We start from the raw sequence: 26,836 nt of genomic DNA, 5'->3' as shown, positions 1-26,836 counted from the left end.
ACCTAGCCTACAGAATGAAATCCTGTCTCAAAATACCTCAGCGCAATGTCTTACAGAGCTATTATATAGGAGATGCTAGGTTCCATCCAGCAACACACATCTGTGCTTGCATACACTTCATATGCAAATGTACTGAGGAATTGACTCATTTTAACGGAAGAGAACTGCCAGGTAGTCCTGAGACAGCAATCCAGATGGCCCAGGGAATAAACGTAGGATTTAATTAATGGAGGGAGGGAAGTGTCCACTCACCTTAAAGGGAATAAGATCATTTATTTTGGAGCCAAATGTGAGTGACCATGGCCAGGGACACAAATTCAGGTTTCCCCAAATACCATGTTCCATTTTGGGAGTGTTTGTAGTTACAGAAGAAGGAAAGTCATTTGGAAGGGACCACAATTGGCAAGTTACAGCAAAGAGGGAGCTCTCTGCTGTTGGTTTCAGGTGCTACCCAGTGACCTTCTTAGCTTGTGGGTTTGTGGAATAGCTAAGGATAGTAGTGTAAAGTTTTGATAGTTCACAAGGATGTTAAGTCAGACACTGAGGAAGAGGGGGGCCGGGGGTTCAAAGAAACCAAAAACAGTTCCTGTTCATTTAGTACTACTCAGCAGAAAAAAACAATGAAAGCATGAAATTTGCAGGCAAATGGATGGAACTAGAAAAAATCATCCTGAGTGAGGTAACCCAAACCCAGAAAGACAGTCATGGTATGTACTCACTCATAAATGGATTCTAGATATAAAATAAAGAACAATCAGACCACAACCCATAGAACCATGGAGGCTATATATATAGCTTGGAGGTCCCTAGGACGACTGTGGCTTATAATAAATTTCGGTTTTACTCAATTATTGAGAAATAAAAAATTGCCAAATGAATGGAAACACATGAACTATGAACCAAAGGCTGAGGGGCCCCCAGCTGGATCAGGCCCTCTGAATAGGTGAGACAGTTGATTGGCTTGATCAGTTTGGGAGGCAACTAGGCAGTGGGACCGAGTCCTGTGCTCATTGCATGAATTGGCTGTTTGAAACCTGGAGCTTATGCAGGGACACTTGGCTCAGTCTGAGAGGAAGGGACTGGACCTGCCTGGACTGAGTCTACCAGGTTGATCGCAGTCCTCGGGGGAGGAATTGTCCTGGAGGAGGTGGGAATGGGGGGTGGGCTGGGGGTAAGGGGAGGGTGTGGGAGGGGGGAGAATAGGGGAACCCATGGCTGATATGTAGAACTGAATGGTATTGTAAAATAAAATAAAATGAAAGAAAGAAAGAAAGAAAGAAAGAAAGAAAGAAAGAAAGAAAGAAAGAAAGAAAGAAAGAAAGAAAGAAAAACCAAAAATAGCCCAAGATAATTTGGCTGTGGTTTGAAAGACGATGTCAAACAAGTCATTTGGCCTGGAATCTTTAATACAGGTGCAGCTCCCCTCTTGCTCTCTTCTGGGAGTTTCAAGTCACGGAAACATCTAGCAAAGGCCAAGTCAAATACGAGGCACTTCTGGCTTCATGAATAATTAAGAGAAAGTACTAAAGACTTTTCATAAAACTCCCCTAAAAGCAAAAGGTGTACAGGGTCAGGGGATCTGGGAATCATGGGCAAAACCATGCAAGGCTGAGGATGCTGCTGTCAGGCCTTCAGGGTGCAGAGGTGACTTGCTTGTCTTATGTCTCAAGAAGGCCTTTCTGGCTTTCCTGCAAAGAGTGGGGAGGAGAGGTGGGCAACTGAAGCCCAGGTGGGTGAGAAAGCAATAATCCAGAGCTTGATGGAGACTCAGTCATCTTAGAGGTGGGAAAGTGGCTTCGTTTGTACCCAGCCCTCAGCCTGCCACATGGAAGAGGGCAGTGCAGGAACCTCGGTGTGACCAGCCAGTGAGGGTTTCTGAGCAGACTAGCCTCTGAGCCAGGTGGGCACTTAGAGACACGTGCAAAGATTACCAGATGCAAGATCCCCATAACTTCATTCGAATAATACTTCTAGAACACTTAGTTATGCAAAAAAATATTTGTATTTCCACCAAACTTCAGTAGCCTGGGAGCTAGCGGGTGTGGCTGGAAAGATCCCCTACGCTGCCCGGCCAGCCTGCTGCTGCATCTGGACCGTCAGTGGGACTGGAGGACCTGGAGGGGCAGATGGTCTTCCTCTGGGGCACCGTTCTTCCCAGGTTTCGAGGTGGGGTTCTTTTCATAATCTGTAAACAGAATAAAGAACACTGTGGCTTTGCCCTTGGTGTATCCCCTGGCAGTGTGTGCCAGGGAAGTAAGAAAAAGCCAAAGCTGGGTTGGTGGTGGCACACACACTTGATCCCAGTACTCAGGAGGCAGAGGCAGGTGGATCTCTGTAAGTTTGAGGCCAGCCTGGTCTACAGAGTGAGTTCCAGGACAGCCAGGGCTACATAGAGAAACCCTGTCTGGAAAATGCCCCCCCCCAAAAAAAAAATAAAGAAAAGGCCACAACCATGAAAGCCCACCATGTCCTGAGTCTAACAGTCAATCCTTCAGCCCCATCTCCCTGCTTTCCTCCTACTGGAATCCCCTGAACCCCCTCCATGGGCCGTTCAGAGGTCTCACCACAGGAACTCAAAAGTCCCCAGAGCTGACAGGCTCTATCAGAAAACAGAATTTCTGAGGCACACTGAAGAGCAAGGGAGAATCGGGTCAGGAACTCAGGGAGCCTAGAGGAGAGCGGTAGCCCTTCTTTAGTGTTGGGGTGCATATGGACACCCCGAGAAGAGGAGAGCACAGAGGCAGAGAAGGAAGTGTCAAGAAAGCGAAGAGTACCACAGCGTGAGTGGCTACCATGGTGACAGAACTCTGAGGAGTGGGTCGGACAACAGCTCTGGGCCTTGAGCTCCCCGCTGAAGACGGCGGCCGTCGGGACCTGTGCAGTGTGGGCCCTGTGAAGTCCTTGTTTACATTAGCCAGAACGGAGTGGGAGTGGGACAGGCCTGAAGCAGGAAGTTTGGCCTGAAGGTTGAGGTACATGCCGAGACATCTTGCCGTGGTTACAGAGGTTCAACTGTAAGGGGATGCCCGAGAGGCTGAGGCATCAGCGTGGGAGAGGAGGGATGGGCAGAGATCCTCCATCTGGGTGTGAAGAGTGCAGCCACGTGCATGCTGCCTGCTCGGGCAGCCCCAGAGCTGTTTGCAGTCAAGCTGGGGTGGCCAGCACGCAGCAGGGTTTGGGGGTGGGGGTTGGGCATGGAACACCTGGCCCAGATGGGGGCAAAATGACTCATTATCCTGGCATTGCGTGAAGGGGTAGAGAAAGTAGAAAGGAAGCTTTGATGTGGGAAGAGGAGGTAAGACACCAGTCGGCTTTAGGGCAGCAAGATGCTAGGAGCCTCCTTGTAACAGGTCACACTTGACTTAGGAGGGCATTAGGGAGAGGGCTGGAAAGAGAAGGGAAAACTGAGGAGAAGCCCTGAAAGCTGTGGAGAACATCCCTAGGTTGAGAGGGAGGAGGTGGTTTTAGTGGAGGCAGAGAGGTGGAAATAGGAAAGGTTCTTACTATGCTAGAGCAGAAAAGGGCAAATGCCACAGAGACTTACAGGAAGTGACTGTGTGTGTGTGTGTGTGTGTGTGTGTGTGTGTGTGTGTGTGTGTGTGCGCGTGCGCGTGCGCGCTCTGAGACAGGGTTTCTCTGTGTAACAGTTCTGGCTGTCGGCAAACTGGATTTGTAGAACAGGCTGGCCTTGAACTCAGAGTCACTTCTGCCTCTCCAGCGCTGGGATTAAAGGCGTGCGCTTTTAGGCACGAGGCAGGAAGTGACTTCTGCTGTGGGGTTAAGGGGGTGGGGCTTATGTAGTGGCAGAAATCTCAGGTCAAGTAGGCTGGCCTCTCAAGCAAAGCAGGGGCCCAGGGGAATGCCACCCTGCAGTAGGCCAGGATAGGATGGGGGATGCGGGGGGAGGGTAGAGGGAACATACTCCCTGACTTAGTCCCTTGCTGGGAACCAAATCCAGCCCAGGTCTGGACAAAGGGTACAACTGACAACCAGGGCAGGGACAGCAGAGAGGCCAGAGTGAGGCAGAAGGGCAGGGCATCCTAAGAGCTGAGAATCTTTCCCCAGAGAGTACAGAAGGGCAGGCTTGCCATAGAGAAGGACTAAGGCACCAATCTCTACAGGAGGAGTAGATGGCTCACACAGGGTTCTCAGTCCCATCCGGGACCCTCAAAGGCTGTTACCAGCAAAGCCACAGCGCATACTCACAAGAACCAGGGCAAGCCAGGCCGGTGGTGGTGCATGCCTTTAATCCCAGCACTCGGGAGGCAGAGGCAGGTGGATCTCTGTGAGTTCGAGGCCAGCCTGGTCTACAGAGTGAGATCCAGGAAAGGTGCAAAGCTATACAGAGAAACCATGTCTTGAAAAACCAGAAAAAAGGAAAAAGAAAAAGAAAGAAAGAACCAGGGCAAGGGAGCTAGCCCCAAGGCTACTCACCTGGGATGCCCGCCCCCGACGGATCTTCAGACAAGGTGGGGAGCATTTTCTCCCACACAGCCCAATTCACTTCCTCCACCCTGCAGTTGACAAAACAGCTCTCAAGTTCAGGGAAGCTAGCAGCAGCCTAGCAAAGCCTAGCTTTGCCCCTGCGAGGGATCATCACCTCCTCCTCCTCCCAGTGGACTGTACAGATAATGAGGAAGATGGTTCTGTTTTCTTTGTTTCCGCCCTTCCCTAACAAGGCACCGGTCCACACCCACATCCCCACAAGCTCTGATCCTGTGACTCGTGGATTACAACCCCTAAGGCCAGATGTCCGCGTGGAGGAAGAGGCAGCCTTCTCCCCAACTGTTGGCAGTGTCTGGCTTTCCCAGAGCTGCCAGGGGCTTGGGAGTGAGATCAGGTTTGTCTCTGAGGTCGTGGGCTCTCAGGGCTGCTTGTCAGGGATAAAGCTCTCATCTCCTCCCTTGCTCAGCGGCTGCCCATAGAGATGTCGGCTGTGGCTGGGCATTAGTCACCACACTCCCTCTCAACCCCATCTTCTCTGAACATTGAAAAGCTTGGTTTCCATGCAAGGGGATATAGCTCCAAGATCAGACCGGAAGATCTAGGGATGAGGGTAGCCAGAGTGACCCCAGAACACTGGCTTCTTGGCCTGAGAGAAAGTCAGGAATCACCAGGGAGGACCTTAAGTTTTCACCACTGGGATGGCAGGGCTGGACGGGCTAACACTCAAGCAGCAGCAACAGCAGAGCCAGGGAGGGCATCTCCGAGATCCAACATCCCTGACCTTCCCCGCCCAGACGGAGTACTCGGGTTCTCCTCAGCACCCCTGATCCATCCTGGGTCATCCAGGCGCCGCCCCGCCCTGCCCACTTGGCTCACCTGAAGCACCAACGCTCGTCAGGTGCACCGTCCCATCTGGTACCCACTTTCAGCAGCCTCCCTGAACGATGCTTCCTCCTCCTGCACCACCAGTAGCCATTCTCCATCTCCAAGACAGAGATGGCTTTCTGGGGACAAAGGACACATCAAACAAAGCACCCTGGGACCCTGCCTGGAGGAAGAGGCTCCCGAGCAAGGGGGAAAGATGCCCTCACAGAAGGTTCCCCATCTGTAAACTAAGGAAAAGTCACCTCAGGTGGTGTTTGTGGCGTACACATAAGGAGTGCTTAATAATGGCTTGTTCTTAGGCACTTCAGACTCCAGACCGTATCCCCTCTCCCACGTGCATGCCCAGTCACACACATCCCCGGGCATCCCAGACCCCACTGGTGCCGGCACTTGAGACTCAAGGAGGAAATGGCCCAAGGACAATAATAACGTGGCAGGCAGCCCTGGCCAAAACCTACACAGCCTTTCTCTCATCAAGTAAGACCTAGCTAATGCTTCTAAGGGGCGTGCGTGCGTGCGTGCGTGCGTGCGTGCGTGCGTGCGTGCGTGCGTGTGTGTGTGTGTGTGTGTGTCATATCAGACCCTCCCAATCTTTCTCCCCTCCTCCCACATCAATCTAACCGTATTTTACATGTGTGGAGCTCAGGAGGGGCCTTTGTCTTGTCCTCCGCGGGGCTTGTACTGCAAAGCCCTACTAGTAATAGGCATTCAAGACACTTGATATGCAGGCATGGTAACTCACATCTGTCATCCCTCACTCACAAGACTGAGGCAGGGGGGTTGCTGTGAGTTGGAGGCCAGTCGGTGATACATAGTGAGACTCTGTCTCCATAATAATAATGCCAATGGATCATGGTAACCGACTCAGTGAACACCTGCTATGCGGCAGGCACTGTCCTGGACACTTCCTATTCCCACACTCCTATGAGCCTCATAAGAACCCTATGAAGGAATGAATGGCTACGATCGAGAGGCTGGCCCTGCTGGGCTGAGCCCACGTGCCTGGGTGCTGGGCCCTCCACAGGGTCCCCAGGGTGAGAGAGGAGCGCCTCACGGGGGCCGTACCTGCAGCTTCCAGATGCTCCAGCTGTCAGTGGCAACGCTGTTGACGGTCTCGCTCATGAGGGCAATGAGCATGTTGAGCAGCAGAACGTAGGTGAGAAGGACGTAGGCCAGCAGCAGCAGCAGCACCACCCCACGGAAGCGCAACTGCTCCTGGAAGGCCAGCTCCCCCATGCCAATGGTGAACTTGAAGAGCTCCAGTGAGGCATCCAGAATGCCCCCATACGGGACCGCCTCCTCTTCCTGGCCCAGCATGGGCTGTTCTGTCACTGTGGTGTTGTTATCTGCAGGAGCTTTGGGCCTTTGGGCCTCCCGGCTCAGGCTCACCAGGGCTGTAGGTAAGTGAGAAGGGGGAGGGGGGGGTGTCTAAGTCTGGGAGACAACCGGGCAGGCTGCAGGGTGGGTGGGGGAGGGCATGAAGGGGTATTTGGACTGGGGAGATGCTCAGTGGCTAGAGGTGTTTGCCTCCAAATCTGATGACCTGAATCTGATTTCCCAGGTCCCACTGATGGAAGAAGAGAACACCCCCGCCCCGTGCGCGTGTGCACGCACACACAAAATAAATAAATGAATAAATAAATAAAATTTAAAAATTTTAGAATTGTGTGTGCCTGTGGTTATCCCCAGCCTTTCAGGACAGAGAAAGACAGATCCCTAGAGCTCACTGACCACGCCAGTTAAAAACCAGCAAGCTTCCAGTTCAGTAAAAGACACTGTCTCAAGGCAATAAGACAGAGAAGAGTAGCAGAAGACACCCTGCCTCCTGCGCAGGTCTCTCTGCGTGCATGTACGTAAGTTCACAGACCCACATTCGAACACATGCGTTCACTACACAGGAACACACACACTCAGAGTGTAAAAGAGTCCTTACCTACAGCGAAGCCGAAAAGGAAGACCAAGTAGACCAGCAGGAATCGGAGCAGGTCTCGCAGAATGACCTGGGACACACGAGCCCGAGGGGAAGACTGGGTGAATGGCCCCCAGCATACAGACCCTACACCCCATAAGTGGGCTCCTTTGTACACACCCCCCTCCCACAGACAGTGTGTGCACAGACACAGGTCATTCTGAGCAGAAGGAGCTTTTAAAAGAATCTGCCTCCAGCTCAGGTGAAAGTGGGTGAAAGTGTTTACCCGCAGGCATGTGAGCCTGACTTTGATCCTAACCATTGAACTATTCCTCCGGTCCCGGTCTCTATTTTACCAGAAGTTTTAAACCCCAGGCACCCACCTGCTCCCTACTCCCTCCCCCGCTCTTGGCCTGCTTGGCATTGCAGTCTCCTGGCTGTCTCAAGCATTGTCCACTTGCTCTGGTTCTTTTTCTCCACTTGTATTGTTCCCTCTGAAGAGGATGCTTCCCCCTCCACTCTGAGGTGGCTGACTCATCCTTCCAGGTCACCACTAATGGACTGTGGGTCTATCTCAGAGGTAGAGTGCTTGCCTAGCTTATCTAAGGGTCCGAGTCCCATCCTCTACACTGCATCAAAAGAAAACATAAAAACTCCCTCTTCAGCTGGGGGGGGGTGGTGCACACCTTTAATCCCAGTGTTTGGGAGGCAGAGGCAGGCAGATCTATGTGAGTTCGAGGCCAGCCTGGTCTACAGAGCAAGTTCCAAGACAGCCAGGACTACATAGAGGAACCCTGTCTCAAAACAAAACAAAACAAAACAAAACACCTCTTCAGAAAGGGTTTTGTGCACCATCTAAAGTCCTATCTGCCCCAGTCATTCTCCATAACACTGTTGTGTGTGTTTCCTCTGTGGGGTCTCGTAGTCAGCAATATCCTGAACTGTGTTCTTAGCAATTTCATTCCCCACACTGGAACATCAGCTTCAAAAGAGGAAGGACTTGTCTGTTTTGTGTTCCCTACATAGAAAGAACCAGGACCACAGTGGACATTCTTAAACACTTGTGAAATAAATGGGTGCAGACTGATGGGAATGTCCCCATGTCCCAAGACTCAGACAAATGGATAAGTGCCCATGAAAATGTCATCTGCTCCTTTATGAAAGATGCGCATGTTCCTATGTGGACACCTGCCAACAAATGTATGTGTGTGCATCTGCATATGTAGGAAGACATCCAGGTACATGCAGGCCCACGCCTGCAGTCATGTTGGGCAAGTGTGTGGGTAAATGGCACATGGGCATTTACAGCTCATGCTCTCTTCTGCTCAGGATAGCTGTGGAGAGGACAGCTCCTGCCTCGTGAGGCCAAAAGGAGGCTAGTGGGAGGTGGCGTCCGGGCCTCCGGAGTCTGGTGCGCCCGGTCCACCCCCAGCTCTCACCTTCTGGATCATGACACTGTAGATGCCTGTGTGCTGGAAGCCTCGTGTGTAGTAAAGCAGGTTCAACCAGCCCAACACCAGGGACGACACGAGCAGGGGGAGGTGCCATTCGGTCTCCACGAAACGCAGCACCTGGGACAGCACGGTCAGCAGAGCCTGGACGAGGCTGGGCGGGGACGAGATGTGGGTCACCTTCCGGGCCACTAGGCAACAGCCCCACCCCTGACTGCCTCTACCTCCTCAGATGGACTCCGTCTGGATGCTGGATCAATCATAGCCTGACCTCCATCCTGGACAAGTTATTCATTTATGCTCTGGGCTTCCTACTTGGTTTTGGTTTTTGGGTTTTTTTTTGTTTGGAGTTTGTTTTTTGAGACAGGGTTTCTCTGTGTAGCTTTGGTGCCTGTCCTGGAACTCACTCTGTAGACCAGGCTGGCCTCGAACTCACAGAGATCCGCCTAGCTCTGCCTCCCCTGTGCTGGGATTAAAGGCGTGTGCCACCACCGCCTGGAGGCTTCCCACTTGTAATCATGATACCTGAAGCAAACATTGAGACACTCCATGGAAAGAGGCTCTGCAAAGATGGGAACCTGACAGGGCCCAACCACGCTGCCCGGGAGCCAGGGGTCCCAGGTCCGGCACACACTCCCATCCTTGGAGTCCTGGGTCCCGGCCTCCACAACCAGCTTGGTGCTCCCTGCCACACCTGCCACACCCAGACCTCAGAGACAGTATGGGAAAGGAGAGATGCGCGTACAAGAGGATTTCAAAGTAGCTGTCCATGAATGAGATCCAGATGAACAGACGGCGGCGCCAAAAGTACCACAGCTGCGGAGGAGAGAGAGGGCAGAGCGTGTGAAACTTGCTCTTCAGATCTGAGTGCAGCCAGGCTGCCCCTGTGGCCGGGACTGCAGCTCCCCCACGTGCTTCCAGTTATGGCCACCCGGCTAACACCACCTCAGTGCCTAATACTGTATAGCCTTTCCCTCACCACCACCACCACCCCCATATGTAGCTTGTGCTGGATAGTTTTATGTCAACTTGACACAAGCCAGAATCATCTGAGGGAACCCTAACTAAAAAAAAGAAAAAGAAAAAAAAAAATGCCTCACTCAGTAAGATCAAGCTGTAGGCAGGCAAGCCTGTAGGGCATTTTCTTAATTAGTGATTAATGGAGGAGGGCCCAGTCCATTGTGGGTGGGGCCACCCCTGGCCCGATGGTCCCGGCCTGCGTGGGAATTTGTTTTCCCAGCAGTGAAGAGAGTATACTTAACTCCCTGTGAAGTTCTGGTTTGCTTCCTGGTGAACTGGAAGCTACACAGGGTGGAGAAACAGGAAGGAGGTCCTTACCTGGCCCAGTAAGAGGTAAAAACCCCCAAGCAGAATCAGGATGTGGCCCAGCAGTAGCATGGAATCCCCAAAAGTCGCTTTTGATGAGGGAATGGCCGGCTGAAGGGACAAACAAACACTCCCATAAGACCTAGAGTCTTGGGTCCCCTCCCCGACAGCTAGCTAGCTGTCCAAGAGCCCTGGGGGAGAAACTATTCTGAGCCTTCACTGTGGAGAGGCCCCTCTGAGCATCAGAGAGGACATGGGCTCTGGGGCAGGGCCCTGATTCCAGTCCCCGAGAAGCATATGATAGAGCGGTTATTAGCATTGGGTTTGGAGCCAGATTTTCTGGCCTCAGGTCATCTCTACCACTGAGAGTTTTTATTACCATAGATAATATATTAACCTTTCTGCGCCTTTCCCTTACCTCAGTAGTAAACTAAGAATGGCGGTCCTTCATCCCAGAGGGTGGTGTGAGCAGTCATTAGTTAACACATGCTAACCACTTAGACTCTTGACTCACATCTGGCAAGCATTCAGTAAGAATTAATTATCGTTGCTGTCGTTACCCTAAGGGACTGTTTCCAAGAGCTCTGGGTATGTCCTTCAAGTCACCTAAGCCTCCATGTCATCTTTGGTAGGATGGGATGGTGCTTCCTGCCCCTTCCCACTCCAGGGTTGCTTCAAGCAGGTGTGCCCGGGACGACCCCACCCAGCTCTTGCCTTCTCCAGGGAAGGCTGGTGGTAGGCAACAATGGTGAAGACCAGCATGTAGGCCAAGTAACAGGCGAAGTTGAAGAAGAATCTGGGGATGAGCCGATCCCATTTCTCCTGCAGAAGCTTGTTCAGTGGCTCTAAAACCACCATGCGGTGCCGGTGCTGGGGCGGGAAAGGGAGAATCAAAGCACAAGGTAGGAAGGACACAGCACCCACTTCGTGGCAGGCTCCACGCAAGGGCCAGGGGAGATGGAGAGGAGCAAATGCAGAACAGGTTCCCAGACCCAGGACCCCTGGAAGGCGCTTCCCTCCCACGTGCCTCCGCTTGTACTATGAAGTGGAGGAAGGTTTGCCCTTTGCCAGAATCTCTAGGCAGCCCAGCAGCCCGTGGACTTACCGGGCTCCTGCAGTGAAAGGCGATGATTTCCAGCACCGAGTTCTTTTCCCAGCTGTCCACCGAGGACAGGTCATACAGTGATACCCGGACAGGACCGTAGCACCACTCAGTGAACTTTCGGGAAAGGGGCTGGTACAGTCCTGAGAACTCCCGCTGCAGAATGTGCCTGAAAATCTGCAGGGCAGTCATATGAGCTCACCTGCTAGTCACCTTCCCTGCATTAACGCTATGCCAGGGCCGGACAACATGGTGGGCCCCCACAGAGCACATAGGTCCTAGCATGTTTCAGCTCTTACAGATATTCAACCAAGGGTGAACTGTCAGGTTTACATGCCCACATATGCATAGGCTGACAGGCAGCTTGGCTCTGTCTTCCCGTGGACTTCTTTCCTGAGTTCCTCCGATAGAATAGAGATCCCAGCAGGGGACGTGAGGTTACTTGAAATCCGAGATCACCATGTGTCTCGTATGCATGTGCGTGTGCGTGTGCGTGTGTGTGTGTGTGTGTGTGTGTGTGTGTGTGTGTTCTTTGATTTCACACATGAGGAATGAAGACAAGAAGGGTGCAGACTGGGGAGTGCCTTTTTAAATATATATATATAATTTGGTTTTGTTGTTGTTGTTGTTTGAGACAAGGTTTCTCTGTGTAGCTTTGTGCCTTTCCTGGAACTCACTCTGTAGCCCAGGCTGGCCTCAAACTCACAGAGATCTGTCTACCTCTGCCTCCCGAGTGCTGGGATTAAAAGCGTGCGCCACCACTAAGTTATATTTTTTAAGATTGATTTGTGTATACAGTGTTCTGCCTTCATGTATGCCTGGAGGCCAGAAGAGGGCACCAGATCTCATTATAGATAGTTGCAAGCCACCATGTGGTTGCTGGGAATTGAACTCAGGACCTCTGGAAGAGCAGGCAGTGCTCTTAATCTCTGAGCCACCTCCCCAGCCCCAGAACTATGCCTTAAAGGTACTTGTTTGTTTGTTCATGTGTGTGTGTGTGTGTGTGTGTGTGTGTGTGTGTGTGTGTGTGTGTGTATGTTTCACCTGCATGTATGTCTGTGCACCACATATGTGCAGCACCCACGGAGGACATAAGAAACTATTTTGACCCCTGGGGCTGGAGTTACAGACAGTTGTGAGCTGCCCTGTGTGTGCCAGGAATCAAACTCTGCTCTGGAAGAGCAGCCAGTGCTCTCAACCGCTGAACCATCTCTACAGGCCCAGCCAGGTCTTTAGACAACAAAGACAGGTACACACACTCCTGAAAGAGTACCAGGAGTTGAGAGCAGAATACAGTATTAAAATTGTTACTTATGTTTATTTTATTTTGACCTAAAAAATAACCCCTCTGAGCCGGGCGGTGGTGGTGGATCTCTGTGAGTTCAAGGCCAGCCTGATCTACAGATCCAGTTCCAGGACAGACATAGCTAGAGAAACCCTGTCTTAATAAATAGCCCTCATTCTTAACACTGGCTATATGCACACTTCTGTGTGTGATATGAAACATCCCTGAGAATAAAATGTAGAGCCTCACAAGGCACTTGGGAGGAAAAAGGAGAGCTGGGCAATGCTTACTCTTTCTACCCAAAGTACTTTCAAACATCTCCGTTTTAGACGTTAAAAATAAAACCGTAGGGGCTGGAGAGATGACTCAGTGGTTAAAAGCACTTGTTAGTCTTACCAAGGACCCTGGTTCAGTTCCCAGCACCCACATAGTGGTTCACAATCATCCATAACTCCAGTTTTAGGGTATCCAATACCCTCTTCCTACCTCTGCAGGCAAGTCACTCATACACATAAAATAGATAAATCTAAAACAAATTTTAAGTAAGCTAAAAATAAATAGCAGCACCATGTATGAATGATGCATGACTATAATCCTGACACTGGGGAGGCTAAGGTGAGCGATCAGGAAGAGTAAAGGTATTTGCTATCAAGCCTGATAACCTGAGTTTAATCCATGGAACCTACATGGCAGAAAAAGAGAGCCACCCCCCCCCAAGTCACCATCTAATTTCCATATACATGCTATGGCATGTGTTCACATTTATACACACACACACACACACACACACACACACACACACACACACAATAAAATGTGAATAAATAGAGTTCAAGGATGACTTAGGCTGATAAGACTCTGTTTCAAAACAAACAAGCAGAAAGAAAGAAATTGCAAAAGTCTGGAATAAAATATAGATAGGTGTATGATATATAATGATAACACATGCATAATCATGTTATTATATAACATACACTACAAGCTACATACCGTGATGGCTAATCTTCTCAACAGGGTCTAGAAGCACTGAAGAGACTAGTCTCCGGGCATATATATGAGTAATTGTCTAGATTAGGTCAATAGGGATGGAAAGACACACTCTACATGTGGATGACACCATCCCATGGCTGGGATCTGGGGCTGAATAGAAGGAAGACAGTGAGCTGCGCACCAGGGTTCATCTCGCTCTGCTTCCTGGCTGCAGCTGCGATGTGACCAGCGCCTCATGTTCCTGCTGTCCTGCCTTCCCTGCCACGGTGACGGGTATCCTCAGTGTGAGCCAGACAAAGCCTTCCTTCCTTAGTGGCTTTTGTCAGGTGTTTTGTATAACAACATGGAAAGTAACTAATAAACACATGTAGCAAGTACATATAAGTACAATACTGGTGCCAGAGGGATGGCTCTGTGACTAAGAACAATGGCTGCTCCTCTACAGGACCCAAGTTCAAGTCCCAGCACCCACATGGCAGCTCACAACTACCTATAAGTCCAGTCTCAGGGGAACTGACACCCCCTTCTGGCCTCCAAGGGCACCAGGCATGCATGTGGTACACAGATACCCATGCAGACATATTAAAATATTACATATATAATCTTGTAGAAAGTATTTTTTTCATTCAATAACTATATTGTAGAAAGTATTAAGTAATAGGAAAACCAAGGAATTTAAAGGAAAAGATAATTCCACCTGTATACACAAAAGTGCCATTTGGTTTGGTTACTCACACAGGGACTAACCATATTGCCAAGGCTGGTCTTGAACTCTTAGGCTAGAGTGATTGTCTTGATTCAGCCTCCCAGGTAGCTGAGACTATAGGCAACCATGCCAAACCACACACATACGAATACTTTAAATTCTACATATCAAAAACACAGAGAACAACAAAAAAACCTACTACCATCTTTTTTTCTTTTTGTTGATTGATTAACTGATTGGTGGATTCTTTGGTTATTTTGAAGCAGGTCTCACTTTGTAGCTCTGGCTGGCCTGCAACCTGTTATATTGACCAAACTAACTTAGAATTCATAGAGAGCCACCTGTCTCCGCCTCCCGAGTGACCATATACTTTAAGGAAAATATTATTATTATTATTATTATTATTATTATTATTATTATTATTATTATTTTGGTTTTTAGAGACAGGGTTTCTCTGTGTAGCTTTGCGCCTTTCCTGGAACTCACTTGGTAGCCCAGGCTGGCCTCAAACTCCCAGAGATCCACCTGCCTCTGCCTCCTGAGTGCTGGGATTAAAGGCGTGCGCCACCACCGCCCGGCCATATTATTTATTTTTATGTGTACGGGTGTCTGCGTACATACCCAGGGAAGTGACAGAGGTCAGCTCCCTGAGGCTGGAGTTCCAGGCAGTTGTGAGCTGCCTGATGTGAGTGTTGGCGATCTAACTTGGGTCCTCTATAAGAGCAATATGTGCTCTTCACCAATGAGCCTCTTCTCCAGCCCCAACCATATCATTGTTTTTCATATAGTGTTTTTTGTTTTTGTTTTTGTTTTTTTTGGTTTTGGTTTTGGTTTTTCGAGACAGGGTTTCTCTGTGTAGCTTTGGAGCCTGTCCTGGATCTCGCTCTGTAGACCAGGCTGGCCTCGAATTCACAGAGATCCGCCTGCCTCTGCCTCTCGAGTGCTGGTATTAAAGGTGTGCGCCACCACCGCCCGGCTAGTTTTTAAAGCTTATATATAATGAGAAAAAAAAAGTGAATGTCACAGTAGGCAAAATCTGAAGAAAATCTAATAGCAAATGAGACAAAATGTAGGAAAAAAAAAAGCTATCGGGTTAGTGTGAATGAAAATGTCCCCCAGATGCTCAGGTGTTTGAATATTTGGTCCTACCAAGTTGGTGATGCTGTTTGGGTAGGTTTAGGAGGTGTGGCCTTTTTGGAGGACATGCATCACTGCAGGTGGGCTTTGAGCTTTGAAAGCTGTGTACCATTCCCAGTTCCTTCTCTGTTTCCTACTTGGCTGTTGAGCTCTCAACTTGCTGTTCCGGCCACCATGCTTGCCTGCTGGCATACTTCCTTCCCTTGATGGTGATGGACTCCTGCCTCTGGAACTCTATGCCCAAATAAACCCTTCTCCAAGTTGCCTTGATCATGTTGCTGTTATCACAGCAGTAACGATATAGCTATCTCCCGGATGCTGGAGCCATCACTCAGTGGTGAAGAGCACTTGCTGCTTCTGCAGAGGATGAAGGTTCAGTTCCCAGCACCACATGGCAGTTTATAGTCATCTGTCACTGCACCCTCTTTTGGCCTCCATAGGCACCAGGCATTCTCCCAGTGCACATATGTTCATACAGACAAAATACTTATGTACGTAAAATAAAAATAATCTTTTTTTAAAATGTCATTTCTTGGGAAGAGGCAGTCATTGTCATCCCGTGAGCCTTCCAGGTACCAATGGATAGTTTGAAACCTATGGTCGCACAGATGACCCTATTTAAACTCAGTTAAACAAGACAAGACAAAAAGAACTGAATGGGAGAAAGGAATGTAAGGGGACCGGGAAAGGAAGGGGGGGGGGGGCGGGATAATGAAGGGCTCAGGGTGGGAGGGACCGGAATGCATTATATACATATGTGAAGTGACTGCCTGAGTCCTGCTGCCCCCGAGAGAGGCAGGATAGGGAACAGTACTCACCTCAATTTTGCCCTCCTTGGCAGCCAGCTTCAGAGGTGTGAGGCCTTGATGGTTGCAGATATCTTCAAGCTGCACCGTGGGGCAGAGGCGGGCCCCCACTTGGAGAAGCCCATCATACATGTGGATCACCAGTGCACTGTTCTCAGGCGAGTTATCTGCAATCATTACCAGAGCATGCAGGACTGTGTTGCCCAGGGAGTCAGCGGCCTCGAGGCTGGCAGGCCGGTGTGGGTTCTCCAGGAGGTAGGTCACCACATCCCACTGCTTGGTGCACGCGGCCAGAGAAAGAGGTAGCTCACCTGTGGAGCAAGAGGGCAGCTTGAAGCTGGGCAGGTGGCCCATGCCTTTAACCCCAGCAGTGGGAGGCAGAGGCAGGCGGATCTCTGTGAGTTCGAGGCCAGCCTGGTCTACAGGGTGAGTTCCAGGACAGGCTCCAAAGCTGTACAAAGAAACCCTGTCTCAAAAACAAAAACAAAAACAAAAACAAAAAAACAAACAAAAAAGGCAGCTCGAGCTCTGGCTTCCGCCTCGCCACTCTTCCTGCCCCTCAGGCAGAAGGCCAGGTCTCCTGAAGCAGATCAGGAAGAGTGAAAGGCAGACAACCAGGTCTCCTCCCCCTTGCCTCTTTCATTCTCCTCTGACAGAGTCAACTCACTACCCCTGAATGCAAATTCTACTTGATTATGTCCGTTTTGATTGGGTGGGTTTTTGGTTTGGTTTTGGTTTTTGGTGGTAGTAGTAGGTCAGGTCTTGTTATTTATTTGTTCTGAGGATTTGGGGGGGAGCGTTAAAAATGGAGCCCAGGGGGATGGGGCCATAGCTCATTTAATAAAGTGACCGTCACAGCGGGATATGGTGTCACCTTTAATCTCAGCACCTGGGAGGCAGAGGCATCTCTGAGTTTGAGGCAACCATGGTCTACAAAGCAAGTTCCAGGGCTACACAGAGAAACCCTGTCTCAAAAAGACCAAAAAAAAAAAAAAAAAAAAAAGCCAACAACGACAGAGAAAGAGAGAGAGAGAGAGAGAGAGAGAGAGAGAGAGAGAGGCACCTGAAATCCACACTGGCCTCCATACTCACTTGAACACACATCAACAAGTATTAATATATGTATCACACACACATACTTTAAAAAGTTGAACCCAGGGCCAATCAGATGCTCCACCACTGAGTTACACCCTGGGTCTGCCCACTGACTCTTAGCACAGACTAGTTCTTGCAGCCCATCCCCTCCCTAGTCTGGACTTGGGTACATGCTGAGTTTCCCTGGCCAAAAGGAGATCAAGCATTCCTTAAACAAGTTGTAATTTAATTAGTCTGGTTAGAAGCAGGCAGACTGGGGTCCAGGGCCAGCTCTGCCAGCCACTAACCATGTGACCTTGAACAGCGCGATACCCACTCTGTGCCTCTAAGAAAAGCTCCCTCACCAAAATAGAAACAAGTTCCTTGGTGCTTTTGGAAGAAGCGGCCACAGGCTCGGAGGTGAACATCTGCTCCATTCTCTACCAGCAGCTTCACACACTGCAGGCTCCTCTTCTCTATAGCAATATGCAGCGCACTGTGGCCGCGGTAGAACTCATCAGTGCACTGGGCGTTGACAAGGGGCTGAGGATTGCCGGAATTCTTGTCAATCTGCAACAGGGGCAGGATGCAGGCATTGATCCCATCCTGAAGATTCAGCACAGCCTTCATCAGGCACGTCTTCCCCGTGGAGCCCTCTGCAAAGAGAGAAGGGGAAGGCATAGGCAATGTTCAGACCCAGCAAGGCTGGACCATCTGCCAGTTTGTACTGCAAACCTAGGCTCCAGAGTATCCCATGGGAGGATATAAAAAGATCGCTGCTATGTGCAACTGGTGGGAACATAGCTTGGCTGCAAGATAGTAAGACTCCAGAACACAGACATTAAAATACCACCAGGCCTGACTACAATTTCTGCCTTAACACCAAATTTCTAGGGCATAATTCAATACACACGTAACATTATCTCTGTGGAGTTTGGGTGGTGGAGTGTGTGTGTGTGTGTGTGTGTGTGTTTTGTTTTATTGCAGGGTCTTACTTTGTAGTTCTGGCTGGCCTCGAACTCATAGAGACCCACCTGTCTCTGCCTCCCAAGTGCTGAGATCTAAGGCATGAGCCACCACACTACTCTGTGACATTCACTATCTTTCCGTAAATATACAGGGCAGGGCTGAGGATACTGAATTTGAGCTCCTGCACCACATCAAGCCAGTCATGGTAGCACATGCCTGTAATCCCAGCACTTGGGAAATGGAAGCGAGATCAGAAAATCAAGGTTGCTGGGCGGTGGTGGCGCATGCCTTTAATCCCAGCAATCGGGAGGCAGAGCCAGGTGAATCTCTGTGAGTCTGAGGCCAGCCTGGTTTACAGAGCGATATCCAGGACAGGCACCAAAACTATACAGAGAAACCCTGTCTCGAAAAAACTAAAGCAAAAAGAAAATCAAGGTTATCCTCAGTTACATAGCTAAGGCCAGCTTGGGCTATATGAAACCCCTATTGGAAAAAGAAAAAACAGTGCAGAATTTGCAAATGGCTCCCTCACTTCATGACTCTGACTCCTTTAGCAAGTGATGTGGGCTCTTTTAGCCTATTTTCCTTTTGGATAAAAGGAAATATTCTAGGGTTATTATAAAAACTTATGAGAATAGCTGGGCGGTGGTGGCGCACACCTTTAATCCCAGCACTTGGGAGGCAGAGGCAGGTGGATCTTTGTGAGGAAAGGCACAAAGCTACGCAGAGAAACCCTGTCTCGGAAAAAAAAAAAAAAAAAAAAAAAAAAACCTTATGAGAATAACATAAACAAAGTGCTCAGCGCACCTAGGGCCAAGCATGTAGCAAGTTGAGGTCCCAGACTCCAATCTGAGCAGTCCTGTACAGGCACTGATGGATTAAATGCAGTTCAGTCTACACCGAGATCACCCGACCATGAAGCTAGATGTGGCAGAACAAGCCTTGCAGCACTCAGGGGGCTAAGGCAGGAGACAAAAGTCAAGGCTAGCCTGAGCTACCTAGTGAGACCCCCATCTCGGCAACCAAATAAATAAATATGATGTATCCAGTAGAGAGGGGAGCAGCATATTATAAATTATTGCATGTGGCAACACTTTATATATATATAATCTTCTGGACAAATCTGAAAAGATGCCAAGCCATTAGCAATGGCCCAGGGTGACAGGCTTTTTTTTTTTCTTGGCCTTACACCTTTTCTTTACCATTTGAATCTTCTAGAGTACACATTTTTTTTCCCCTTTGGAATTTTTTTGTTTTTCGAGACAGGGTTTCTCTGTGTAGCCCTGGCTGTCCTGGAACTTGCTATGTAGACCAGGCTGGCCTTGATCTCACAGAGATCCACCTGCCTCTGCCTCCTGAGTGTTTATTTTATAGTACATGCAGTCCCATGAAGGCTGGAAAAGGGCATCAGACCTCCAGGAACTGCTTTTATAGATGGTTGTTAGCTTCTGTGTGGGTGCTAGGAACCTAATCCTCGGAAAGAGCAGTCAGTGCTCTCAACCACTGAGCCATCCCTCCAGCCCTGAGAACAGCGCCCCTCTGATCCTCAGTACAAAGGATACCAAAGGGTAAGGGGCTACCTGTGTATGCCGAGTCAGTGAGGTACTTGCTGGTCCGACACAGGTACTCTGGCAGTCCAGCCAGCTCCTCAGGGACACCCCGGGAGACCACACTGAAGAGTCGGTCACGGTCAAAGCGGTTTGGATCCTGCTGGCTGTGGAGAATGTGTTTTGTGACTCATGTTGGAGAACGGCCACAATCCCTCCTGCACAAAGCCCCTCATACATGGGAGCATGGTCGGTACCCCTAAGCACTGCACCCTCGGGTTACACAGGAATTCTTTTGAAGGCTTCTCTCTCCTACGGCTCCTAAAGCTCAGAGCTCCAGGTGAGGAGAAGAAACCCACTGGGACATTAATCTGCTGCAATACCATGGCTCTACTCCTCCCAGGCAATCATCAGCATCCAGTGCATCATCTTTCAAAAGACTCGTTATCCCACGGGGATTACTTCAGCTCCCACACCTTGCAGTGGCCCTCGAACGTTTGTATGGGTCTGGACGGGGTTGTATGAGGTGCCTGCACACTAAAGGCTGCATGCATCCCTGACTTTGGAGATGAAATGGAAACGGGGATGGAGATGAAGCTCAGCAGTGAAGTGCTTGCCGGGTTGGCATAAGGCCCTCAGTCCATCAACAGCACCAGAGAAAAAGTTGAGAAAAGCTCCTCCTCCTTCTTCTCAGAAAGCACCTGCTCATTAGTTAAAAGTCTGCTCTATTCATCTTCACTCCAGCCCTACAGGTAGTGAGTCACCGTTCTCCTTTAGGCAAACAAGTAAAGCAATTTACCTAAAGTTACACAGTGCAGAACTGGAGTGCCATGGGGGGCTGCCCCATCTCTCATCCCCAAGAGAGAGTCTCCGATGGGCAAGCAAGATGCTGCCCAGAGATAGACTATCAGGCTCACCCAGCACTAAATATCACAGGCTGACTGACCATGGTTTTACTGAGAAGCCACACTTCTGGGAAATCTCTTCCACAGAGCCCAGCAGAGGCCTCCTGTGGCGCCTCAGAAACACTCTGGAATTGTCTTGCAATGGGCACAGGTGCTTAGTGAGACGGCCCCATCTCCTTCAGAGGTCACCTAACCTCTCTTGACTTCCTTTACTCTTTGACAAGTGGAAATAGTCAAGGGCTATTAGAAGGATCCAAGGAAATATCATCAAACAAAGTGTATAGCCCAAACAGTGGGCCTGGCACACAGCACATTGAGTCCCCAGATGAGTCTAGGCAACCCATTCCTAGGTCATGTCAGTACTCACAGTGGCCTGCCTAAGTCTGGGGCCCCTGGAACTATGAAAAGAAGAGATAAAGGGAGAGAGAGCAAATTAAGGAAAGACAGCTACTCCATAATTTAGGGACTCTTAGGTCCCAGCTTAACATCTTGGAAAGCTGGGCATAGTAGCACATGCCTGTAATCCCACCACACGTGAGGCTGAAGAAGGAGGATCACCTCAAATTGGGGGCTAGCCTGGGCTATGGGGCAAGATCCTGCCTTAGAACAAGAAAGCAAACAAGCAAGTCTCCTGTGGAATGAGCTGACCCCATAAAGACTGATGACTCTGACACACAGGATGACTAATGGGGTCATCCACACTTGAAGCCACGCAACCACGGTGTATCTAAAGCCAGCCCTCACATCTGCAACGCCACACAGGTATGTGTCTGCATCATCCTGTCTAGATGAGCACCAGTCACCCAGTTAGCCACATGGCCACATGACCTTGAGGGGCTCTGCCGCAGCCCTGTGGTCTGTCTGCTTGGAAAATGCACGGCCGTTTGGACAGTGCTGCCTACCACCAGGGCAGGAATAGGAAAGCAAAGACAGGCACAGACTTGAGGGGGCGGGCATCGTGGAGCCCAGGCTATCTCTATTAGGCCGGCCACACTACTCACAGATGCCTCCACGCACCTGTCTGTGCCGTCAGAAATCTGGCCACAGTTCTTTGGCACATACAACATAATGGGCCAAGGCTGGTGGCCAAATCTCAGCGATGAGCAAGGAGAAATGAGCTTTCCTGGCAGTCTTGCTGGCCCATGAGGATTCTGGGAAGCCAAGTACAATTCTCTAGCAGGACTGAAAGCAGCCCGCCCCACACCCCCACAACTCACTGTCTAATCGGTAGCAAGAACACGGGAAACTAAAAGCACAGATGACGATAAGCAGAAGCCTACTGTCTTCAATGCTCAGGGTCCACATTGCCTGAGTGACTATGTCAGCTTTGGAGCAAAGCAGAGACGCACTCAAGACATTTCCAGATGTCTTTGTCTCTCCCTGGATGCCCTGTGGATCCAGCTACCACCCACCCCAGCTACCACAGGGACCATAATGGGTGGGAGTCAAAACATCCACAGGGGGGATTTGACTGTCTGTTGCATACTTGGTACTGAATGAGAGTGTCCCTACCAAAGAGCATAATCTTGGCAGAAGGCCAAGTATGGAGAACATTCTGGAAGGAGTAACCCAAGGGGAGTAGAATGTGGGACTTAGGAACCAACACAGCCAGCCTATGAGGAAGACATGTGCTGGGTTGGTCACTGAGTGACTTTGGAGTGCTGGGTGGGAGCCTCTCTTGTCCCATCCAAATCTGCAGCCTTACCCGGTGCCTAGTCCCTTTCGGTAGTTGAGATTCACTTTGATCTGTGGGGAGAAATTCCGGTCCTCGCCCTGGAATGGCGATTCCATGGGAGGTGGCTCACGCTTTCCTTTGTTGACTTCGGCGCTGTCTTCTTCATGGTCGCCGTCTGATGTCTCCAGCCTAAAAGCTGGGGGGCTGGGGGGTGAAGTCATGCTGAGAGAGGATGATGCTCCTTACAACTGGACCTTCTGTGGGACTGCAGATGTCAGGACTTCCTTCTCTCTCATGCCGCGGTGGGGCGGGCTTGCCTGGGGTCTGTGGAAGGGGATACTGATTGTTAAGCATGCACAGAGTGCTTCCAGAGAACCAGGGTTCAAATCCCAGCACCACATGGTGGCTCATAGCCCTCTGGAACTGGAGTTACAGAGGATCCAACGTGTTCTTCTGACCTCCACAGGCACCAGACACGTGGTGCACAAACACTCATGCTCAGAAAATAAATAATAAATTAATAAAATATCTTTTTAAAAAGTGGTAAAGGCACTAGGCAGTGGTGGTGCATGCCTTTAATCCCAGCACTTAGGCTAGCCTGGTCTAAAGAGTGAGTTCCAGGATAGCCAGCGCTATAGAAAGAAACCCTGTCTCGAGAAACAAAACAAAAAAAGAGGTAGGAGCAAGAGGGTCAAGTTCAAGGTCATCCATAGCTACATAGAGTTTTAAGCTAGCCTGGTATACTCTGTCTCAAAAATTAAGAGGAAGGAAGGAAGGAAGGGAGGGAGGGAGGGAGGGAGGGAGGGAGGGAGGGAGGGAGGGAGGAAGGGAGGGAGGTAACGAGGACTATGGGGGTCCAGCCCCTCGATAGTCCCCTCCCAGGGTCCGCGGAAGGCTCTATCAACCAGCAGAGAATCTTTAGGGTCGGTAAATCAGTCTACGCACTCAGAGTTCTTTGATCCATTCGCTTTAATTCCTCTGGCATAACATCCTTTATACACAGCTTCAGTTCTGTTCTCATGTCTAGCTCCTTTCTTGCCTGATTTCTCTCTATATTTATCTACTGTCCCCTCTATGTTCTATCTTAATTCCTTCATCTAGTTCTGTCCCTTCTAGGTTCTCATCTATCTAGTTCTTTCCCCTATCAGCTCCTCTCCTGTCTCCTTCTCTCTCATCTGGCTCTTCCTCATCTTGTTCTTCCCCATCTGGCTCTTCCTCATCTTCCATCTCGTTCCTCTAGTCCTCTCTTTTAGCTCTTCAATCTAGTTCTTCCCCATCTCAGCTTGTTCCTCTCAAGTTCTTACCCATCTCGTTCTTCCATTCTCTTTTCTCTTCCCCGGCCTATCCTCTGCTTTACAGTTATATATCTCCCCCAAATCACAATCCTCCCCTCCACCCAGGACACTCAGCCTGAACTTCCTCAGGCAGTGATTGTCCACTATCAGGATCAAATGGAGGGTTGATAAGAATTACAAAGAAGGGCACTAGTTGTTAATTACCATTTGTGACCCAAAGGGGAAGTGACTAATGAATCAACTAAAGGCTAAATATGGGTAATATCTAAGAAGAGGGGTCTTACGTGCACAACTATAACCTTAAATGTGTTTGGTAAAGGATGTTAAAAATCTATAAGTTGCTAGGTCAATGGGAGAAAATAAAACTGTCTTCTTTTTTCCTGTGGCTCCTATCTGTCCAAGCTGTCTGCCGTTTTTCTGCAGGGTGGGGGAAAGTGTGCTCAGTCTCTAGGCAACCTGTGTACAGCTAGATGCCTCTGGTGATACAGGGAGGTTTGAACTGGGAGTTCTGGCTGAGCATAGCTGTTAGCACAGAAGTTTATCTAAATATTCCTAGAAGTGGTTAGGTAAGTAGTTAGAGGTCTATAAAGTTAGTAAGGCTGTAAGAAAGAAGGGCCTAAGCTAAATTGTGTAAAACTATTAGTGTCCACCTGGCCTAGGCGGCGTCCTCTTGTGAATTTACTGTAAGTCAGGAGACTTGTACGTGGGCTGCTATCACTTGTTAGTCCTTGGAAGTTGGGCGTCCACCTGGGTGGTGTATCCTGTAGTCCTTGAAAGTGGCCAAGGGAGATATCTGATTCCAGAGAAAGCCTTTCTCTGAGGCTGTTCTCCAAATTACCTGGAATGTGTATGTCCAGAGAGTGCTCAGTCTACACTGTTAGTCCTTCTTAGGGAAAAGTCAATTGGGAAAGCTATGAAGGCACACATGATTTTCATAACAGAATACAGCTGATATATAACAAGCCAAGTAACACCAAAAACTCCTTGGGATTTGGCTTCCTCTGGAGGAATTCCATGATCCCTCCAGGTAGTGACTTTGCCATAACCAGCTGAGTTCTTCTGATATATTCCTGCGGCCCGCAACAGGGAGGGAGGGAGATAAGGAGATAGTTCAATCAGTGAAGTGTTTGCCACACAATCAGAAGGACCTGGGTCTGGATCCCCAGTCCCCACAGAAAAAAACCGAGCACTGAGGCATATCTTTAATTTCAGTGAGGAAAGGCGAAGACAAGAGGCTCCCTGGCCTCACTGGCAGGCCAATCTAGCTGAATCGGTGAGCTCAGTGAGAGACCCTGGCTCAGACAACGAAGTTGAGAGTGATGAGGAAGACATTCCAGACCTACCTCTGGCATCTACACACATACACATACACAAAAATAAAAATAAAGAGAGAGCTGCGCCGGGTGGTGCACGCCTTTAGACCCAGCATTCAGGAGGCAGAGGCCAGCCAGGTCCACATAGTGAGTTCCAGGACAGCCAAGGCTATGCAATGAGACCCGGTCACAAACAAACAAACAAACAAAGGAGAGGGATGGTGGAAGAGCAAGCAGGCCCACAGCACAGTTAGCTGGACAGGAGGGGCAATGAGCCATGACAGAGAAAGGATCTGCTGGGAAGCAGGGGCCTGACAGGGTTGTCCCTTTGATATTACCTCTCAGGAAGCCATGGGTGTCTTTAGCTTCCCCCTTGGGAATTTCTGATATTTAAGAAACCTCAAACCCTGTTTGTGTTCACAACCCCACCCTTTCTCAACGTGACATCAAGCCCGGTGCCCAATGGTTCAGACAGATAAAACTTCAGCTGCCGGACCAGGACAGGCCACTCAACGCTTTATTGCAGAAAGGGAGATTCTCCAGTTGAACCACTATCAAATTTTAGGGCCAGCACAACTGAGGCGCAGAAAAAGGAAGCCAGCTTCCACCTCACTTTATGTCATGGTGTTCCCCTTTAGTTCTCAGGGCCCAATTACGTTTCTGTCTGACTCATATCTGAGGGCACAGATGCCACCTCTGTAGGGGCTTTTTAGACTGGCAAGCTCCATCTGCCTTCCCACCTCAGACTCCATACTGGGTCTGGGGTTAGCTGACTACTAACCTCAACCTCACCAGAAAACTGCAACCACGGCCTCCATCACGTGATCACATCTGGGCCCTGGTTAGAGCTGGGGAGCCTCTGTCTTCCTCAGAGTGCAGAAACAGGAAGGCAAGAATCAGAGCCGGGTCAGGGGACAGCGGGGTGGAAGAAAGGGGTAGGGGCAGGTAGGTGGAAGGAAGGGACAGAAGAGAACAGGGTAAGAGATGAAGTCCCAGTATCCTCAAAGAATTGGGTGGGGCGTTTTCCACAACAGCCAGGGGACCTGACTGGCTACCTCCACCAGCATTTGTGACCCCCCACCTTTCTGCCCACATTAGAGTATGGTCATCCTCCTTTCGTGCAGCCTAGCTTCTGTCCTCAACCAAAATCCTGGTCCAAATCTGACACCATTTTCAACCCCCAGCAGCAACAACTGTCTCCCTGGCTTCTGCCCTACCTCCTGGGATCCTCATTCTGGCAGCAGAGGAAGAGGCCTGGAGGTCCCGGGAGCCAGAGCCCACACAGACCCTTGCTCCAGGATGGAGATGCACGGAGAGCCACCCCATCATCATTCACTGTCAGACTTCCAGGCGCAACCCCCTAGGACATCCCTAAATTGTCAATCGACTTACCACGCAGGCTGAAGGCAAGGCGTGGCGGCGGGAGGCTGCAGGCCACTAGGATCGCCGAGCCTAGCGGGGCTCTCCTGCGGCGGCAGCGGGGACTAAGAGAGAGGAAGTGCAGGCAGCCGGGAGGGGCGCGGCCCGGCGCTGACAGCAATGGGCTGCGGGAACCTCCGCAGCGGGCTCCGAGCTCTCTCGGTGGTGTCCACCCTCAACCTGTTCGTCGCGCACAGTGGCCAGTGCGGGCTGAGCGCCGACCGGTGAAGGGCCGGTGACTGGCCATCAGATTTATCTTCTGGACCACTGGCCACACCCTGCTCTGGGGAGACACGCCCTGCCCCTTCATCGGTGCACTTTCACCCCGACTCATGGCCAGAGAAGCCCCTGGGGCGATCAGAGGCAGCCCTGGGGTGCTGGGACCTTGGCTCGGGTGGGAGCTGGCATGGGTGTGGGGTTCGTTCCGCAGTACACTGACCCCCACCCCTCCTGGTTCTTACCACTGTGTGCCCTCCAGCAGTCATGAGGTTCATAACTGGCGGACCCGCAAACGAGGGAGAGAAGAGTGTGATAGCCCCGGGGAGAGAAGAGGTTCAGTCTGACTTTTGTCTCAAAGAGTGCAGCCCCACCCATCC

The 26,836-nt window shown here is 50.2% G+C and overlaps 1 protein-coding gene across 3 annotated transcripts; it reads right to left on the bottom strand.

Annotated features, from left to right (window-relative positions):
* Window positions 1–1,983: 1,983 nt before the first annotated feature.
* Window positions 1,984–26,836, bottom strand: Trpv2 (transient receptor potential cation channel subfamily V member 2). Of its 3 annotated transcripts, XM_076542601.1 has the most exons (16): window positions 26,702–26,719; window positions 26,214–26,305; window positions 22,244–22,537; window positions 19,667–19,800; window positions 17,483–17,773; window positions 16,056–16,354; window positions 11,123–11,296; window positions 10,732–10,887; window positions 10,030–10,128; window positions 9,437–9,507; window positions 8,680–8,845; window positions 7,265–7,331; window positions 6,397–6,725; window positions 5,323–5,450; window positions 4,435–4,514; window positions 1,984–2,185 (listed from the first exon to the last, which is right to left on the bottom strand). In XM_076542601.1, the coding sequence occupies exons 3-16, from the start codon at window positions 22,432–22,434 to the stop codon at window positions 2,097–2,099; spliced, it is 2,274 nt and encodes a 757-aa protein (XP_076398716.1). In that variant the 5' UTR covers window positions 22,435–22,537; window positions 26,214–26,305; window positions 26,702–26,719; the 3' UTR covers window positions 1,984–2,096. The 3 variants fall into 3 exon arrangements, with proteins under 3 accessions (XP_076398716.1, XP_042140138.1, XP_042140137.1); XM_042284204.2 differs by lacking the exon at window positions 26,214–26,305 and having other exon boundaries at window positions 26,702–26,836; XM_042284203.2 differs by lacking the exon at window positions 26,702–26,719 and having other exon boundaries at window positions 26,214–26,530.

This window comes from Peromyscus maniculatus, chromosome 8, assembly GCF_049852395.1.
Source record: "Peromyscus maniculatus bairdii isolate BWxNUB_F1_BW_parent chromosome 8, HU_Pman_BW_mat_3.1, whole genome shotgun sequence".
NCBI classification, from domain to species: Eukaryota; Metazoa; Chordata; class Mammalia; order Rodentia; family Cricetidae; genus Peromyscus; species Peromyscus maniculatus.
The sequence above is the reverse complement of the archived record's forward strand: the minus strand, read 5'-3'. Positions and strand labels throughout refer to the sequence as shown.